The sequence below is a fragment of the Pavona decussata genome, unplaced genomic scaffold (assembly GCF_977016875.1).
Source record: "Pavona decussata unplaced genomic scaffold, jaPavDecu1.1 SCAFFOLD_155, whole genome shotgun sequence".
Classification (NCBI taxonomy): Eukaryota; Metazoa; Cnidaria; class Anthozoa; order Scleractinia; family Agariciidae; genus Pavona; species Pavona decussata.
The window spans coordinates 4,667,501-4,687,500 of NW_028145567.1; the positions used below are offsets into that span (position 1 = coordinate 4,667,501).

The following is a 20,000-nucleotide window of genomic DNA, read 5'->3' on the forward strand; positions in this document are numbered from 1 at the left end:
TTATCCGGCCTTTGAACAACTAGGGCCAGGTCAGTATGAAACTGGTATTGTAAAACAACAGCTTTTAGAGAAGCCTTATTTCCCTTTTCACCACAATCCCCTCGGGTCAGGTAAATTGAAATAGAAATGGTACTAAAACAAAACAATTCAATGTCACATTTCATTTACCCTTTTTCGACACCTGAACCATTGTAACTGGTGATTTTGGAGCTACGACTCCAAGGCCATTTTGATGGTGATTATAGAGAATCGATACGGTTTTTTTTTTTTTAAATTACAAAGTCAAAATAATCAAGCTGCGTTTTTATAGCTTTTTTTTTATCAGAACTTATAAAAACTAACAAACCGGAAGCCTTCTTTTTATTTTTAGAAGACCTTCGCCAGAATTTATATGGGAATAGTCTACTTTGCTATTGTTAACCTTTCTAGGACGGAATGTACGTTTCTAATCAACTGAGATTAGACCTAGGGTTTAATAGACGCGTATAATCTCATCATCATTATTTTCTGAGCTAGAGGGAAAACCACGAAAGATTCGGTCGAATTTGCCTCATAATATTCTGATAACAGAGATTGCCAATTATTTTTAACAAGAAAGGCCACGAGATTGAAATCTTTCACTAAAATGCAGACGTACACGTGTGTTGTTGATTGAGCTGAATTCTTTTTAACCCCATCTCTAACATGAACCTCTTCAGCTTCGGCACCTGAAAATAAGAGGATATTTATTCTTATTTAGTTTTATCTTAGGTAGGCTACGTCCTCGCAGACCAAGGGGTAGATAGTCCAGTCAAGGAAGACAAAACTAGCTGGTAAAAAATAAGTTAAACCCGTTTTTACCTCTTTCTGACTCAACTATCTGCCCCTGGGTCTCCGAGGATAAGTTAGGTTATTGCAAAAAAGCAAAAAAAAAAAAAAAAAACTTTATCTGTTAATGTATATTTAACATCTGCCAGAGACGGTGTTTTCATGTATATTTCTTTTATTGGAAACAAACGTGCCGCAGGACATCTTTAATCACTTTTCAAACGTTATGCTGTGCAATTTCCGAACAAGGATGGCAACTTAAATTGCCACAAGCTACACAAGCTGATTATGTTCGATTACAATAGAAGGAAGCTTCAGAAATACATTGCTGAACCTCAAAATGTCCTCCTTTCTATCGTAGACTATGTCAGTGCGGTGTAGTGGTTTTGTTCACTTTTGTAGCTGTGGTATAAATGATAAAGTTCAGGTATAAAAAGTTCAAGGCCTCATAGCTATTGAAACTCAAATTCACAATTACCAGTGATTTTCTATATTTCATAAAAATGGACACCATGTATGAATTTCTAACTCTGCCAAATAGTCAGCCTCAGAATAAAATGCCTTTCTTACTCACCTTGGCATTTCAGTTTTTATACTATTTCGTTCTCTCATTAATGAAAAAAAAAAAGGAGTCAAACTTGCTAACCTATGAACTATATGTTGACATTTTTCTTAGAGTAGAAAAGTCAATGTAAATTTCAACCTTTCTTTCATTCCTTGCAATTCTGTTCTATATTTATTTTGCGCTAGTATCGAAAAGATATTGATGTCGTGCTGTCCAGTCAAGTTATACCAAATAATTATGTTTGAAACAAATCATAAGACTTCCGTCCTGTTGATCATTTACCGTTTTACGGTTTCCAAATCGTTTAATCTTATGGAAAGTGGTAAGAAATGTTTAAATAATTCACGTCAGACGCGAAAAGCAATTTCCATTTGGTAATTAGCGCAAAACCAGAATACAAAAAGCATACTATGAGAAACGTCTGTTAAAAAGCGACGTTAATTAACCAACAGAGAATAGAAAGTCTACTTAAGTGTGAAATGTGGAGGCTGTCGACACTCTCAGGTTGTGGAAAACTGAGTCAAAAACTGCACAATTAACACACAAAGTCACATCGCCCAAGTCTCAACTCTGAAGGTAATATAATATCGTTTTGAAAAGATCAGAAAACGTATGTACGTTTAATTTGTACACATGCCCCTGCTAAAACTCGGCCGCATAGACGCATTAATTTAGAAGTAGACAGCGCTGGATGGCAAATATTAAAACAAGTCTGAGATTTAAGCCAAATTTTGAAAAGCCCTTCAGACAAACTGATGAGAATTTCAGTGATTGAAATTGTAGTAATTTTCGTTTTTGTTGCAACAAGTAAGCCGATAGCTTTTTACCGTGTAACATGAAAATTTTGCAGGTTCTAATTTTTGCGGATTTTGCAGATTGACCTCGGTTCGCAAAAATTAGTTCCCGCACAAAAAAACCCGCAAAATAAAACGCCCCAAAAATTAACTCCCTTCAGTCAAATTATAAACTTCGCTTTTGATAGACTTGTGCCATTGGGGCAATATACATTGGATTCAAACAAGAACATTAATATGATTTTCCATTAGAAAAAGCAACCAGAGCTTAGATACATACGGTAGTCTGTATCTAGTTTGTATTATTAAACCGTAATAATGAAACAGTGTTTTGTTGTGCATGGTAGGGGTAGGCTTTTTGTTTTGTTTTGTTGTTGTTCAGTCCCTTTGCTCAGTAAGGTATTAGAGCGATATGTCTCTAATATATAAGTAGAGTGAACTGTGGCTCAACATGCCGTACAATAAAAGTTGAAAATATTAAGGTTTCTTTCACTTAAATGTTCTGTTGGTTGAACAGAGAATCGCAAAAATTTGTTCCCAGCAGAAATTTCAGTCATCTCGAACCGCAATAATTTGTTCCCGCAAACCACAAAAAATCGCCAAACCGCAAAATAAAACTCCTGCATAATTTTCGTACTACACGGTATGCATTTTTGATAGGAGTATATTGTGTATTCAGAAATCATCGTTGTGGCCGGCTGCATGAAGGGTAGGGAAGCTATCGTAATTCAGAGTTTTGTGAAGCTTTTGTAGTCTTCTTTGTCTTTCTTCCATATTGTAACTTTTTCAGTTTATTGTACTCCGTGGCCTTAGGCGATAAACATTTACCAAACTTGCAAATAGACCTGACTAGTCTATTGTCCTGCAAAAACGCGTGTAAAAAGTGAGGTCCTAGCCTTAGGAAACCTTTCGGTAGGTGTACAAAGATTGACGATGACATAAATTATTCGGGACGCCGCCGAAACGTATATATTTACGAGGAAGAAACCCTTTTTCGCATATTTAATTAAGAAGATCATTTTTTATTTCATTCGAAAAACGATTAATCGATTCCTCAAATGTGGTCGAGCCATAGCGCAGTGCTCTATTGAAAATAATACTGATTAAAAAATATGGTGTAATGCCAAATGAATTGCTTAACGAATACAAAAGGGAGACGGAAATGGAAAAAGGAGCCTCTGTAAATTCAGATTATTTTGAAAGGCTGAGTTTCTATTTTAGAAAGATGTGTTTTATGGCTCTGTTGTGCTAAGGTTGTTTAATATCACCCTACAGTTGAATCATCGATCCCAGGTAGTAATTAGGAAAGTTTGAGTCAGTTCTGTGCATAGTTATTACCTGCATGATTTGAATGTGTTCCCAGAATCGGCGTGATATTAAAGCACGCGCTTATCTTACAGCGATTATTTATTCTTAGGAGCCCAAAAACGCAAGCTAAGAGAATTTGTTTTCGGTGAATGATTGCTGCCGGTTAGAGTTGAGATAGGTAAATGTCAGCATATAACGTTTTTATCGAGGTTTCCAGTAAACATATGAAAAAGAAGATTGGATTGCAGAGGCACAATCAAAACAACGTTTCCATTTTGATTGTGCATGTCCACCTTCCAAGTGTATATTTTCGTGTAAGTTAGCTTGTACGTTAATTTACTTTTTTCCTGTTTTGAACTGACGGTCGTTCAATTCAAGCTACCCTGCTAGCAGAGATTTTCCTTTGTTGTTCCTGCTTTCTTCGTAGACAGACGTCGCTCTCGTTTGAAGGAAACAGCCAAAAAAACAAATTATAATAAATAATAAAAAAAAAAATACAAACCCCTGTCAGCAGGGTACATTCAAGCCGAAACTGAGAAAAACATAAGACTTCTTGGCGGGTATTGCCTTCACTAGGCAATACTTAGACGCCTTCAGTAGCTTTCAGTGTAATGCCGACAAACGAAGTTCTAGACCAATAGGAAAGACGCGTGGGGGGAAATAATTACGGGATCTCGGTGAGAAGAAGGTTTCAAATGGGATTTATCATCTGGCCCACACGAATCCAGCCCTGAAGTTTCTTTAGAAGCTAACCGTACCTCTTAATCACATTAGAGCGAGCTAAAGGAAAAGCCATATGCGTACAGAGCCGTGCAGTGATCGGCTATTAAGCTGAAAAAAATTAGCTCCGCGTATTATGATCCTTTTGACTTCAGAATAAATATTCATTTTGAAGAGAAGTTATTTTAATTCCTAGTTGTTATAATCATAGCAAGTATAACCCCCCTGTTGAGTGTAAGTTTGAAAAGCTCTGATGAGCACTAATGAGATAAGAAAGGTACTATATATCTTGAAACACTTGTCAGGGTCATTTAAAGGAAAATTTGAAAAATGCGTTTTACATAAGCCTCATCTTAAATAAAAATTAAAATCAACAACGATACGCCAGCAGACAATTTGAACATGGCTCATAAAAGTCCTTGTAGAAATCATGAAAAGTATTATTAATGTCTGAAGACGTTTTTAACTACGAACAGCTTATAATTAGAGCCCTCCACTTAGCTAAAATGCGACTTGAAAAACACGGGAAAAACAAATTTGAGCTCGGGTCAAACATTCACTTCCCGCCTTTAGAGGCCTTCCTACCAAGCCTTCGCGGGAGTCAAACATTCACTTCCTGCCTTCAGTGGCCTTCCCACTCGTAGCAGTGGCAAAGTGTTACGGTTTTCGTTCAAGAAAATAGCACTTAAGCCCTCACCGTCTTCACTGATCTTTAGTTGACGCTTGAGGTAGGTTAAGCCTTCCTTTAATGCCAAACACCCTCCTTAAAACATGACCTTTTGTCGAAAGTTGTTGTCTGTTCAATAATTCGGCAATTGTTAGCTAGTTAGGAACTTTAAACTCGACCCCAAGACTCGCAGAAAGTGGTTCCCGTTTCAGAAAAGGTTTTATTTAGGAGTAAAATGGATCAAAAGTGGGTTAAGAAGAGAGCTAAAAAACTAGCAAAGATAAAGGCAGTCGAGGCATTCAGACGTGCCTATCGGAAATTTCATATCTGGTAAAAAGACGTCATGGCCCGTTATCAGTCCAAAACACCGCCAATATTTAGATTTTATTACATCTTCCTGTTAACTTAAAAATACGGAAGCTACCATGCTAACATTACTTTATGTCCCTATCACAACAGAGAAAGTCTGACGCAGGTTTCTTAACACTGACGAAATTCATGATTTTAGGTACGGCCAGTACCTGCTAATATCGAGGTATTTTTTACGAAGTTTGACTATTACAAAAGGCAGGCCTTTGGGCTGTTGAAATCCAAAAGAAATACTAGTGGTATCCATACATTTTCCGAGATAAAGTAAGCAAACAGCACTTCTTAAAAGCTTTACAGTACATAGCAATGAATGGCATTTTTTCAAATTGAAACTTCATTATCTCTTTTAAAAGTGCGTGGTGACCCCCAATTTTTTTTTTTGGATCAGCTGCTAGGATATTCTTTCCTGCATAATCATAAACCGCACAAAAATAACTTTGAATAGGCCTTATCACGGTTTTCGACGCCATTTTGACGAGTAGGCAAACAGGCTCGAAATAACAGTGTTTGTATGGAAATCCGATGTCAAATAATTTTCATAAAACATTGCTTCTGAAAAATTCATGAATTGAAAACTTTTGGCACTAGGAAAAGGATTTTAGGAAAAAACTTGGAGGGATGTAGCTGTGTCAGAAAGCGTCCAGTCGTGTTTTGAACTTTCCATACATTTCCCTGTATTTTTTTTCCCGCGAGCTATTTTTAGACGTCTTTTTAGAGCAGTTCACGGCTGGTTCGCTATACAGACAAATGTATGGAAAGTTCAAAACACGAATGGACACTTTCTGGTACAGCTACATCCCTCCAATTTTTTTTCTTAAAATCCTTCTCCTAGTGCCAAACGTTTCCAATTCGTGAATTTTTCAGAAGAGATGTTTTATGAAAATTATTTGACATCGGATTTCCATACAAACACTGTTATTTCGAGCCTGCTTGCCTACTCGTCAAAATGGCGTCGAAAACCGTGATAAGTCCTATTAGGAGGTTTATCCCGAGATGCGTAGACCGTATTCGCAGTAGCAAAAATAGACACCGCACTTAAGAGCAAAATCGTGAGCAAATGGTCATAAAAATTAGGATCAGTTAGCACGGAAATGTTCCCTAGTTTAAAGTTGATGAGATTTTTTTTAAGATCATTATTCTCACTCAGCTGAAAAATTGCCTTAGCTGCTTATATTGCCTACATTTTCGCTTAGATTTTATTTCGCACAAGTTAAATCCGCAACTCTTGACCAATAAAAAATAAATGTTTTTCTTGTTTGCTTAAAACACATCTGCAGGGTCGATATGCTAACTTTTATCTCTATTCAACAGTTGTCGAACTGCCTATTGAAATAAAACTCGAATGTTTTTGTACTGGAGGTTAATTGGAACCAGCTCGCGCGCAAAGCGAAGGTAAAATTATGCAAATTAAAAAAAGTGAACAAGGAAGGACTGGGGAGAGGGAGGAAAAAGTAGCGTTTTTTTTTTTCGCAGCCGCTCGCTATCGCTTTGAATTGCGCGAGCGTGACATAGCTGAGGAGAAGAAGAAGACTGCTCGCAGTTTACAATTACTGACGGCGGCCAATCTTAAGTTCCATTGCGCATTATTTGAACACGAATTACAAAAGATATTCGGTATCTTTGTATGCGCTTTTAAGGTAGGTAACTTTGGATTTAGTGACAAGTAGAATTCCGACCACATTTGTACGCGCATTTCTCAGCCCTCAACTGTCTTTCAAAGTAACATAACATATCAGAATGTAAGTCTAACCCGTCGCAAGGCTCGAATTGATTATAATTTTTTTAACTTTAATTTCAAAACCCTGTGCCAAGTTTAATCTACCCGTTAAAACGCCAAGGGGTTGAACAAAAATTGTCCACAATACTCGAGTAGTAGTTTCATTGGTCTCTAAGAAAACCAGATTTAAGAGGAATAAAACCGCCGCCCCAGTAGAAATACAGTCGAACCTGTATATAACGACCCTGTATGAGGCCACCCTCTATTAAGCGGCCAGTTTTCAAAGTCCCGATTGTTCGCTCATATAAACGCTGCATTTGTTACCTGTATTAGGCGGCCACCTCTATTAAGCGGCCACGGCCACCCTGTAGCAGTCCTATGTTTGTCTTTCTTTGTTATTTTTACCTGTATTAAGCGGCCACCCTTGAATATAAACTAAGCCATATGTTATTTTATGCGGTATTTTATTGTTAAAAATGCGATCCAGCATCACTATAAAGAAATAACATGTACAACTACTGTCAGCTGATATTCGGCCGTTTAATACGCTTTTCAGATGTCCACAATGTGCTGGAGTACAGGACCATATCACAAACGCTAAAGAAAATTTGTTTTGAATATGCTTCACTCTTTAGCAAGAAATTCCTCTTTAATTATATAGCTTGTTCTTCAGCCATGTGACATTGAACATTGAGCGTAACAACAATGAAATAACTGAATGAGATATTTGTTGTGAACTGTAAGTCATAGAAATAGAGCACTGCATACCGTAGAAGGGTTGAGGACAATTTATTGCATAGTACTTTTACACAATGTGACGTATATTATACCGTTAAGTTACAAGTTGGCACTGAACTTTGTTTAAAGTATTGGTCGCTTGAAAGAGTGTTGATTGTCTTATAATTGTTTCCTTGCATGAACTGTTTTTGTATGATACGCCATTAATATTGACATTAGACAACGTTCAGTGAGTATTTTTAGTGATCCTGTATTAAGCGGCCAGTTCCTCAAGTCCCGAGGGTGGCCGTTATATACAGGTTCGACTGTAATGGTACAGTGTTTGAATCGTTCAAGGACAACACCTCCGCCATTGTTTCCAGGATTGACTCTGTTGTTATGCTTTTCACTTTTTCATAAAATACAATAACTGTTTTCACTGGGACTAGAAACAGCTTGGTTTCTCGAGCTCTAGCTTCTTAACTTCCTTTTTCTCGCGAGTTTTAGTACGTGACCGGCTCGCTGCCGCTCCTTGACATGAACTATTGACACCATTACTTCGTGTTTCAGTCTTTTCCGTTTGTCAACTTAATCAGTTATTTTAAGTGAAAGTTATTTTCAGATGCTTTTAAACTCTTATAAGTTAATCTTTCTAATGACAGACTTAATGAGGACTCTGCACCTTGCCTATTAGCGGATATTAGCGGTTCGTTTTAGCAATAAATTAATGCTTTTAAAACAAGCGCGCGGTAATGGATATGTGATCCAATGTCCTGTTTTTTTTTTTTTTTTTTGGCTAATTATTCCTTTTAACAATTACATGGCTGTATATTAGAATTTTTATTGTTTAATCGTGTCTAATTAATCCATTTGAACATGTTCGAGAGGTCATGGGCAATGGCTGCCGGCGTGGATTTAAATAGCCCCTTGGTAGTAGTATTTTTTTTTATGCGGCAATCAGTGATTAGGGCAGCATTCTCTTTCAGTACTTATAATTAATTTTTAAAAGAAACGCGTGATCATTGTTTGGATTATTCCATTTAAATTTCTGTAGGTGTGCATTAGATAGAATTAATTAAATTATTACCTTTCCTTTCAATGCTTTTAAATTAGCTCATTTGAACGCGTGCGGAAGGTCGTAAATTGAATCGCCGTCGTAGACTTGGATTCCAATTAGTACGTATATCATATTAGTGAAATAAATATTCAGTTAACTTGCTACTTAATCGATCTTAAAATTAACTATTTTTCTCATTGCTAATCTTAGAAATAAATCGCTTAACTCACCACGATTCTCCCAGTAGCTTAGTGACTGGAGAAATTCGATCAGTGTAAGGAAAAGACCATGGGCTCGATTCGTGTCGGAGATCGCAAGAAGAAGTACTCTGTGGTGTTCCTTTAATTTACTGTCATTCTTGTAGTTTCGTCTACTAAACACAAGCAAAATTTAGAACCAACTTAACTATAGAATAAGCTGAATGAAATAAAAAGTACCACAGAAAGCTTATACTTAATAGTTTATATTTATTGCATACTGACTATTTCCAAGGTCTTCGATTCTCGATATTCAAAATGGCGGTCCGTCAACTTGGATTTGACTACCCGGAAATCCCTGGGGACGAGATCGGTCCAAAGCCGCAAGGGTTTGAATCACAAACCTCAAACCAAGCGGCTTGCTCCTGACAAAAAAAAAAAAAAAAAAAAAAAAAACGACGCATAATCAAGGTCCTAAGCGGTAGCTTTTGATTTTCTAAACGATTGCGTGTTAATTTATTTGTTTCTTGTCTTGTGGACGTCACGGCCCGAAGCTCTGCTAACAAAGAGGAACGAAGACGCCAAGGGCTTTAGGATTTCGGATGTTGGCACTATTATATAGACAAATATATATCTTGCAATTGTAATTATTTTAAGAGACCGAATTTCATAATCGCGATCAATTTAAACATACTTTTTCAAGTTTATAAACTGCCTTAAGTATGGAATGTTTTAAAATTTATGAAAACGGGAAGTTAAAACAACTCCTACAGTCGCCGATCATTTGAAGCCTTATCAATATATTTACGTTTCTTTTTTAAATATATTTATTCATACTCGTTTTCGGCTTGGCCGGCTGCGTGTTTTGCACGACTCAGACGCAGCAAACGTTCTATTTTCGTTGCAATTTCGAACAACTGACAAAGAAACAAGCTAAATAACACAAATTTTCTTTAGTATTATTTTTATTCAGTGACACAGCATACTCGGAAAAAGAAAATCCGAGTTCTGCCAGCAGGAGTCGAACCTATGACTTTTCGATTGCTCTATCCCTGAGCTATGGGAGGCTTTTGTGAGCTAGTCCATTAAACTGGGTTCATGTGAACCTAAACAAATTTTTAAGTTCTCTTTTCTTGATTCTGGATTTCGTGAAGAAGACACATACTTGTTTGATAAATTATGGTGCGCGTTTGTCACAGTCAATTACTAAGCATATCACTTCCAATACACAATATGTTAATCATTCCCTGAAAAATTGTTTTTGACTAATAATTTTTGTCTTTTTCTGACCAACAAAAACTAAATGCAAAAGTTTCACTCGCGGATTACCGGTAATTCCTAATCATTTATGCTATACTGAAGTCATCCCCCCCCTGCAGACATAACAATTTACACTCCATGCGTTACCATCTTAGAACCTTACCGGCTAATACTATAAAAACTCTTAAGATACGTTTGACAAGCAAACAAGAGGACTCTAAAAAATATGTGTACTGCTTATGGTTTAGCTTCTTCGAGGACCAATTCAACGATAATTTGCGAGGGGCATATGAATATTCTTTTCCCCTTCAGCTTCATATGTTTTTGACAAAATCAATCACTGACGTTTCAATTCAATTTCCTCTTCTTTGAAATTTGTTATTTTCTCAACATATTTTACACTCCAGTAAAAATTTAAAAATTAACGTGTTGCAAATTTTCGATGCTTCGAGCATCATCGTGAAGCAGAGGACGTGAAAACTGAATATAAATTTCTAATTTAGTGCATTACTAGAAATTTAGTTATCCAATATATAAATTTTTTACGATTGTTTTGTTAAATTTCCGTCTCTGATATGGTTGGTAGTAATTATTCACATGTGATTAAAAAAAAGAACTTAACGTAAGCTCTTTGCAAATGATATAAAATCCTGAAAATAATGTCTAATCTCTTGTCTATTGAACCCAAAGAACCAACTAATTTCCCCTAGCAGGACGTTTGATGTCAATGAAGACTATTCGGTAATTAGTGTGAGACGGAGGCTTTTTATCGACGATTTAATACGCTATTTCCCTTTATGCTTTCGTGTTTTCATAATATTAAACACTCATGTCATCACGTTGCAATATTAAAACTCTCCGATATCGTGTCATCTGAGTGTGCTAAATATTCCTCAACTCCGTATCCAGTTTTAGATCTATCTGCGTTTTAAAAACTTTTTCATGTGAAGTCTAAGTGGTTCGCTATCTAAACATTCGCAGTCAAGCGACGAACTTAAGATTGAGAAATTATTTACCCAAATGTTATTAAACTCTTTAAAATGTCGTTTGCTACCAAGGAAACCAATTTCTTTCCAGCACAGCAATTTTTTCTTTCTCTTTTGTCAGATAGTTTCCTCCAATTTTATTGATATAAAGACAATGTGATGGTTATTTGATTTTTCTTTTTCCGTTTTCTGCTAACATTTCGTAGATAGATCTTGAAATAGTTATTTCAGTATTTTTACTTCATGTATTATCAAATTTGTATGGCATGGCTTGTTTTTATAACATGTGTTGGCCATTATTTTTCGAAACAAAAGGATGAAAACCCAAGAGATTTGCGAGAAACTCAAGAGCCCCCAAAGCCGCCTCTCAACCACCTGCTAAACAACTTTATGCAGATTGTCCCCTTAAGATCCCCAAACGCTTTCAACACAGCTTGCAAAATAACCTGCTAATTTTGCCGCCTCTCACCTCCGCCTTGCTTTTGAAAACGGGGTGATTTGAATTCTGTACTCGATTTTTTGTTGACTTTCGCGATGCCTGATCCATATATTTGCCAGGTGAGCGATTCAAGAAAACAGTTCCGAAAAAGCTGAAGGTAACATAATTATTTCTTGATTTGTCCTTGACGAAGAAGATAGATCTACAAAGAAAAAAAAGCGTCTTTATGTATATACATCCCCAAACGGGAAAAAGCACTTTAATCTCCACCTCGTCATGGTCATTATGGCTAGATGTCAAGCAACTTGGCGCCTCTTAAACACCTCCAGAAGAGAGATATTAGATGATCTCTATCAGAGTAGCTTTTAAGAACACGAATGACACAAAACCTTACGTGCATGGCCAGTAAAATGATCAAAAGCAGCAATGAATGTTTTTAAGACTAATTTAATGCTCAATATGTGTTTTGAAAGCATGGCGTGTGTTCTGGTTTTTACGCCGCTCTGATGATTCAAAAGAACAGTCAGTAGCATGGAGCATACAAAAAGTAAAGTATACATTTTATTGCTGAAATATCAGACGCGCCCCTTTTGTTATTTTCTGGTAACAAGTCTAACATTCCTTTTCTTTGTCAGTTCGAGTAATTAAAAATGGAATCAGGACATCAGAATTGTATTTCCTAGAAGGTGTTTAAATGAGTGACACACAGGCTTTGATCGCTGAGCATGTTACAGATACGGAAGCTATCGCGTCTTAAACTCGTATAAATATATTCCAAAAGTGGTTTTAACGGCAGTCAGCTGTTTACTTATAAAGAATATTCTAATAGAAGCAAATAGAATTGAATTTATAGAGTTGTACTTAAGCTTGACTTTACGAGAGAAGTTTTGCATGAGAGAACTGCCATAATGAGCGTTCATAAATCATTTTTTGATAATTTTGTACAAATTGTAGGTAGTTTCTCCCAAGCTATCAAATATCCATTGTTTGCCGTAGGTATCGCTAGCAAAGAATATTCCATTTTATTGTCATAAGTTCTTTTTTACGCGAGATCGAATTGTATAAGACATACGTACATTTTTAAAGCAGGGATCACAAACGTAACATAAGTTATGTCGAAGATGTGGCAATACTGATGCGGAGGAAACACCAGGGAGACAGTAGTCACATTCACCCAAGAAAATTTGAGCATAAACGCGACATGCAAGACGACATCATGTTAATTCGATTTTTTCCGAGTTAATCGACTATTACAAATTATTTTATGAAGCTAATATTGTATAAATGAAAAAATAAGTTTCGCCTTTTGCTATGTTCGTTCCTCCAAATTAATTAAAAAGTGGCTTGTGGTCTTAAGTTACATCATGTAGGAAAAATAAAATTATCTTTCTCTGACGTTGCTCATTTTCAGTTGGTAATGAAAAACCTTCTTTTATTGACATTAATCAAGGCGACTCTGACGTTAGCACTCACAAGATTTTTTTTTTTGAATTGGTAAATTTTCGCAGCTGCAGTTTTCAAAGCATCCACGTTTCTTTGCTCTGCCTTGAAGACAAAGCAAAAATAAACGTTTTATCGAAGAAATTCAAGCGATTTGAAATGTTTCCGATCTCCAAAGCAATTTGCCGGTCTCGCGTAAAAATGTTTGCCTAAAGGAGTATTTTGTTTTATTTCTACCAGTGTCTTCCACTCTGATTGCTTTCCGGTGATTGACACTGGCGCCAACTTAATATCTTACAAATCAAAAAGAACTGCGTTTGACATTATTTAACAGGACATCTAACATTAACTACTGTCATTAATGCAAAACTTCAGGCTGGCTCGGGACCATAAATTACCTAGATCCAACACTTTTCGCATCACTTCGTTACAAACTGTTGACTTTCATTGAGCAGAAGAACCACAAACATCAAAGACAGGGATAGGCTCGATTTCTGTCGCTCCCTCAAGTCCGGCTTTTCGCCTACAACGCCTGGTAATCGAGTCTAAAACAGGGAAGGCCCGCCAAACATCATTACACGTCCTGCAGGCTTGTATTGACGGAATATCTCTGTAACTGGGTAGGGTATATTAATAATGTACTTCGGTTCTCTCATTATCTAAACATATATTTTTAGAGTGACCTTACTCAGTCTTGTTTTGGCCAGAAAGCGTCACCTTCAGGCTATCTCGATAACACTAGTCGTTATTTTATCAGCAAGGTCTTCAGCTTGAACTGAGATAACAGTGGGGCATACAAGATATTTAAATTCAGTTTTATTCTAGATTATCTTTGCCTTAGAATGTTCTGTTGTCACCACAAGCAAAAAGCGCCTTTCATTTGATGAACGACTTCGTGTCGGACGAAGACGTTAAGGTACGATGCAAAGTTTATTTATTAGATTTCGTTTTCGTTTCTTTCTAATGCTATACTAAATCATGTGACAGAAAAGACCATTGAAAGTCTCGGATTCTTGATCTAAAGGTGATCGAGGAACCGCTCCATATTGGTTTGCAATGTGTGCTAGTGCAGATCGTGCTGCCAAAACCGAGTATCCATCTCCCCGCTTTTTACTTTAATTAAACAGGCAGAGCCAATATTTAAGGAAATTGATTTTCTAGACTCCAGTGACAAGTCTAATAAGAAAACACTTATTTCCAGCTCTGTAAATGTTGTGTATAGCATCCAGACATGCAGACGAATCTTATCTCATATGAAAGTACATCGGGAATACAATTTGCTGTTATCAGGACTAAAACAAGGTAAAAGCACAGAAAAAAAAGAAGAACAAGAAAAACAGTTTTCTGGAATTAGGACTCGGCTCCTTGGATCATCTCAGTTAAAATGACAGCGGAAAAAAAATTGATGTAGTTAAAAAGAGAACAACGAGGTACGAGGTACGAGGTACCAGGTACAACGAAATCACCGACAGTGCTATGTAAGATGCAAGAAAATTTTTGTTTAGTGTTTATCACACATATTGACAAAATTTTAATTTTAAATTCTTAAAAGTATTCAAAATTCTAGCTCATAAACTATAAAAAAAATATCGCCTTCATGAAAAAACTGTTTTACATAAACTGAAATGCCTGCTATAGTAATTTTTTACGTCTGACAACGAAAAAGAATGCACGGTAACTCTTTCTAGAAAGGTGAAAAAAAAAGGAGGGAACTGCACGAATCTTATGCGTTCACTTGCTATTTTTTCTTAAATTTACATGGAAATACTTTGTTATTCCACGCCACTGATCATCGAGCATTCTGTTGACATAGTAACCTGTAGTTTGTAGATATATTTTTCACGCCGACCACAAAATTTTGCGGTCGCATAATTGACATTATTAGCCTTGTTGTGGTTTATTCTTGAATTTTTTTGAAAATAACGTTTAGCTTTCTTTTGTTGATTAGGATTTTTTTGGGTCCCTTTTTTAACTTTGGAAAAGGAGTTTGGGTGGGAGAAATATTTCTTCTCCAGGCTCAGGTTAACATCACCCAACCCCCCCCCCCTCCCCCACCCCCCAAAAAGGAGGCATTCTCCACCACTTTACGCTAAAGTGCAATCTGCAGGCCGTTCGCTGCTTCAAAGTGACTTATTGATTGAATTTATTTTCATTTTTTTCCTGGTATGTTTGACTCTTTGGAAGTGTAGATGGCAATTCTCTCATGGAATGCTCAGCAAAGGATGGCCCAGCAATCGTAACGTGTATTATTTGCCCCATGTTAACGTTTAGTCTATCACTAATTTCGTCTGAGAAATTTGAACCAATCGCTCAACTTTTTCATATCGCCAATGATGACCGTGAGTTTGGACAATGTATTAAAGTGCGCGCACATAAATGGCAAATAGGAGGTCGGATCGGCGGATTTCACGCATGAACCTATTGCCAGTCCTCACCCTTGAATGCATGGCTCCTAATGAGAGAGGAACAATCCCTAACACTCGGAGAAAAAAAGACGAAAAGCTATTACTGATGAAGAAAATGGATAAATATACGTGCTTACGATGTGATAGCTTCTATGAAATTTAAATTTCAAAAAATCAATTAGTCACGTTTTGCTTGAACAACTTATCGGCCGATGGAAGGTAGGGTTTCCTAGCAACAATATGGCATTTAAGCTTTTCCCCTCTAAAGGAGTCAACAGAACTGCATGCTGCTAAAATAGCTTGACATCAAATGTGGCTGCGGCGAGATTTGGTCCAAAAGGTGCTTCTTTACATGATTCTATACATATAGTATAAGAAGTGCCTTGCAGAAAATGGGCAAAAATACGTACCCAATACAGTCCTCTTTCAAGGTATCACTGCACCTGTAAGCATAACTAAAATGTTTTTAAGGGGTTATCTTTTATTTGCTATTTGCTATTTGCTACTTGTCACCGTATCCTATTTGGATACAAACCCTTATTTGAAACTGTTGGATAACTGTAACGAAGAAATTTCTTGGTATCAAAGAGGCAGCAGGTACTCTGCTGCTCAAATTGGTTTTTCTGTCGCTTCTGCGGTGAAAACCAAAGCACCAGTAAAAATCGAATGAAGGTCTGAAAATCACCTAAGGATGTTCGAATAGAATAAAATGAATTTTTCTAAGATTAGGATTTGTTCTAAGCCACCTTTACTCAATCTAAACAAAGAAAAGTCGAAAAATCGTAAATCACTTTTGTGGCTGTTCTTTGTATTAAGATGTTCGTCACAATCTTCTCAGTACGTCTTAACATTCATGTCTCTACAGAAATGAATGCCACTGATTCCCCAAGCGCACCTACTAATACGACCGCTTCAGCAGATCTGTACTCAATCGCAGCGAAGATTGGTTTGATCTCCGCCTACATTTTCATCTTCACGATGGCGCTGTTCGGCAATTCTATTGGATTGTACGTGGCTTGCTCCAAAGCACCTTCAAGACGAATAACGGATCTGCTGATTAAAAACTTAGCGATCGCCGACTTGATTTTTACCGTTACAGTTATGCCGGATGCAGTGATTTTCATAATTTACGAAGGCCCTCGCTGGATCGGTGGTACATTGGGTCATGTTACTTGCAAATTGGTATTCTATGCCGTGCCAGTGTCTATCGCTGCTTCTGTGATAACATTGACTGTCATTTCCTTTGATCGTTTCTGTGCCATTTTCTTCCCTCTAAGCCAGGCCTTGTTCCATAAGCACAAAACCATCACCGCGATAATTTGGCTCATTTCCTTGATTACCATGGCGCCAAACTTGCTGCTCTTCCAAGTTTTCCAGGATGGTGGACGATATTCTTGTTACCAGGTGTGGCCATGGGCTAAAGACTTGGAAGAAACATTTCTCGCCTTGAAGATATTCCATGTGATCGCTTTTGTCCTTTTGTATGCTCTTCCACTGTTGATAATTGCAGTGGTTAACAGCCTTGTTGCGCAACGAGTTTGGTTTCACAAGTCGCCTGGAAATACTGCCAGTTTTAACAGAACTCCGGTTGAAGTCACAAGACGGAGGGCCGTCAAAATGCTGGTCGCCATTGTCGTTGTCTTCGCATTGTGTTGGTTGCCCACCTACGTGAATCACTACTTGATGTTTTTTCAGCCAGTTGTCTGGGATGAGGTCCCGATCGTGGTAGGGCATTTGACGTTTTGGGTATCGCATGCGAATAGTGCAATAAATCCCCTCCTCTATATTGCTTTCAATAAAAACTTTCGTTACGCGTTTATGAACGCCACGATCGCTCTCTTCGCATCTCCTATCCGTGCTGTTAGCACATGCACGGCCTACATTACAGAGAAGAAATCAACATCAGACGCCGCACAGCAGCAAAACAATTTGCCCTTAAGACCAAGACATCACGGTGGATTTCGTGTGGCACCCGTGACATGGAAACCACCAAAGACGCCAGGTGTTCGAAATGGCCCCGGGAAGACCCGTGAAACCAAACTGTAACCCTTTAAAACTGTAAATGGTTTGAACCCTTGAGTCATGTCATAAGTACGTAAATGATAACTGTCCGGGTGAGTGTCGATCCTGAGAAGGACTGTTTGAGGTGACGTTACCTCGAACAGTCTTTCTCAGGACTACACTCACCCGGATGATCATAATTTACGTACTTATGTAATACTTTTTTTGCTTCTTTGTGACGTTAATGGCAGTCATTTTACCTAATTATACGTGTCGGACTGGTCAATAGTCGTGGTACATGTACTCTTCGGACGGCAGTGCGCTCAAAGGAGGTTACATACGACATTTCTGGTGGAATTGCTAGCCTTAATATTTGAGGTGATGAAGACAAGAATACTTCTTTTACATGAAGCTTGCATGGCTAGTGAAAGAGATCTAGAAATTAAAGTTCAGTATTTTTGTTTTCAGTTATTTGTCGGTCCCTGTGGCGTTTACTGGACAGGTGCAGATGAAAGTTTATGGTAAAAGAATTAAACGGAGCGTACTTTCTATTGGTGCTGATACCTGTCACCTATTCTGAAAAACTGCTTGGCCATTCTTTTTTGGTCGTTTTACCATTCTATAACTCAGAAAGCTGAATAGTTTTGCGTTAACCACTGACGTTAGAATTCTTTGCTCGAATTTTATGTAATTATCGATCATTTTGAGAAAGCACAAAGCCGACTCCGATATTTACCTTTTTCTGTGAACGTGACTGCCTAAACTCTGTATTTGCGCATATGGAACACTCTTTTACTGCAATTTGCCTGTCACTACTACAGTCGCCTCTTGCAAATTGTGGCAGCGTGTTACTACATTTTTCGATAGGAGGGTATTAAGAAAAAACTAACAACTCAATGACAAAAAGCGAAACGTGTCGAAATCCAAGTTATACTTATTGCCAAATTAAACGCAACAATTACTGCACAGTTTCATAACCAAACGCATTGAAACATACGCTTCTGCCTGCTTCTACCTGTAGTGGTTTATTAGGCGTTTTAAAATGGTAAACCTATTATCGGAGGTTGTACCATCGGCCATGTAACTGAGATTTAAATTGCACCTCCCCCCCCCCCCCCCCCAAAAAAAAAAAATAAAAAACATTGCTCTGTTTCATATGCTCTTGAAACTCTTATCTTTAGTTGATCCCGACTTGTCCTCACTGAGAGGGTGGTGTACAGGAGCAAAAATAAGATCAAACCATTAAAGCCATAAAGGTTTAATAAACGTAACGGCCTCATTTATGCCCTCTCTACGATGCATACTTTTGTTTTAGGGTGTTTTAAAATTGTGTTCCTTTAGCCCATGTGGGCTTCGAACCAGAGACCTTCAACACGGAAGCGCTACGTGTATCCCTTGCACGAAAGAGATCTGACTCCCGGTTACTTTAACCTGTCCAAATGTACTATTTAATCATTGCTTTAACACCTATTTACAACACTTTTGTGCATCCCCCCTCCCCCCCCTCAAATAATTAAATATAACGAGTTCGGAACACCCTCAAGCGCCTCTTCATCGTATTTTCTTATGGTTCTCTTCTCACTAAAGTTAAAACGTGCGAGGACTATACATCTATTTTACGGTCGCGTTATTGGATAGTGAACTTCGGTCTGCCTAAGTTTTATCTAGCATTCGATAGAAAATAAAAGGAATTTTCTCTCCGATATGGCCAGGTGTCGAACTCCCGAATGTTTTGACTGGGCGAGACCTGGAGGTCAGGGGTGGGTGACTGACACGAACAATGAGAGTTGAGGGATACAAAAATGAAAATGGTCTAAATTAAAGACAGATAAACAGGAACTGTTCCCCCCCCACCCCCTCCCCCCCCTCCAAAATAGTAAAAATTTAATAAACCTTGGATTTCGCTCAGAACAAAAGAAAACGGGTTGTGATCAGGCGTCTGTCATGTCCTTGATCCCCTACAGCTTAGTAAAGTCCGTCATGTTAGCAAACATGGGGTGTACACTGAGGCTTAATTGCAACTCACAATGATCTTAGGGTAATTGAAAAACCAACAGCGAAAACAAGAAAAAGATGGCACTAGTTGTGAAACACGTGTTAACCACCAAAAACTAGTTTAAACATGAAGAACTTAATAAACCCACTTGCATTTTGGAACAAAAATACGGTAAAACAGGAGTATAACAGCTTACGTTTAGTTTTTTTTATTATTTACATTTCTTGAGGAACTTCTTGACATGAAATCAACTTGTTATACCATAGTGACAGAAACAATGAAACTATCCTTGCAAATGTTTGTACTCATAAGATATTCCACTGGACAAGTTTAAAATACAGTGAGGTACTCAAACTATTAAAATATTCAGTTGAGGAAAAGTCTTGTGTACCTTAATCTTTAGGTTTATCGTTGACAATGTTTTCCTTAACGTATATCATTCTACAGCTATACAAGTTGGTTTTGAAGCTTCGTATATTCAGTAGTAATTACCGCTTAAACACTAATACTAATCTCAAAAAGAGCTGTTGTTGGATGAAAACTTCAACCCTGCGT

The 20,000-nt window shown here is 37.5% G+C and overlaps 1 protein-coding gene across 7 annotated transcripts in view; it reads left to right on the plus strand.

The window, feature by feature from the left end:
* The window catches only part of LOC146465984 (neuropeptide SIFamide receptor-like), a 27,869-nt gene extending 9,869 nt beyond the window's left edge, over window positions 1-18,000 (plus strand). For 2 of the 7 annotated variants that reach the window (XM_085128126.1, XM_085128122.1), the window contains exon 2: window positions 16,314-18,000. In XM_085128126.1, coding sequence (XP_084984252.1) covers window positions 16,316-17,494 — 1,179 coding nt within the window. In that variant the 5' untranslated portion in view covers window positions 16,314-16,315 and the 3' untranslated portion in view covers window positions 17,495-18,000. Of the gene's footprint in view, window positions 1-1,846; window positions 1,949-6,716; window positions 6,868-13,226; window positions 13,664-13,806; window positions 13,960-14,049; window positions 14,346-16,313 lie in introns of those variants that run through there. The other 5 variants (XM_085128128.1, XM_085128123.1, XM_085128124.1 and 2 more) reach the window with 5 other exon arrangements.
* The last annotated feature ends 2,000 nt before the right edge of the window (window positions 18,001-20,000 follow it).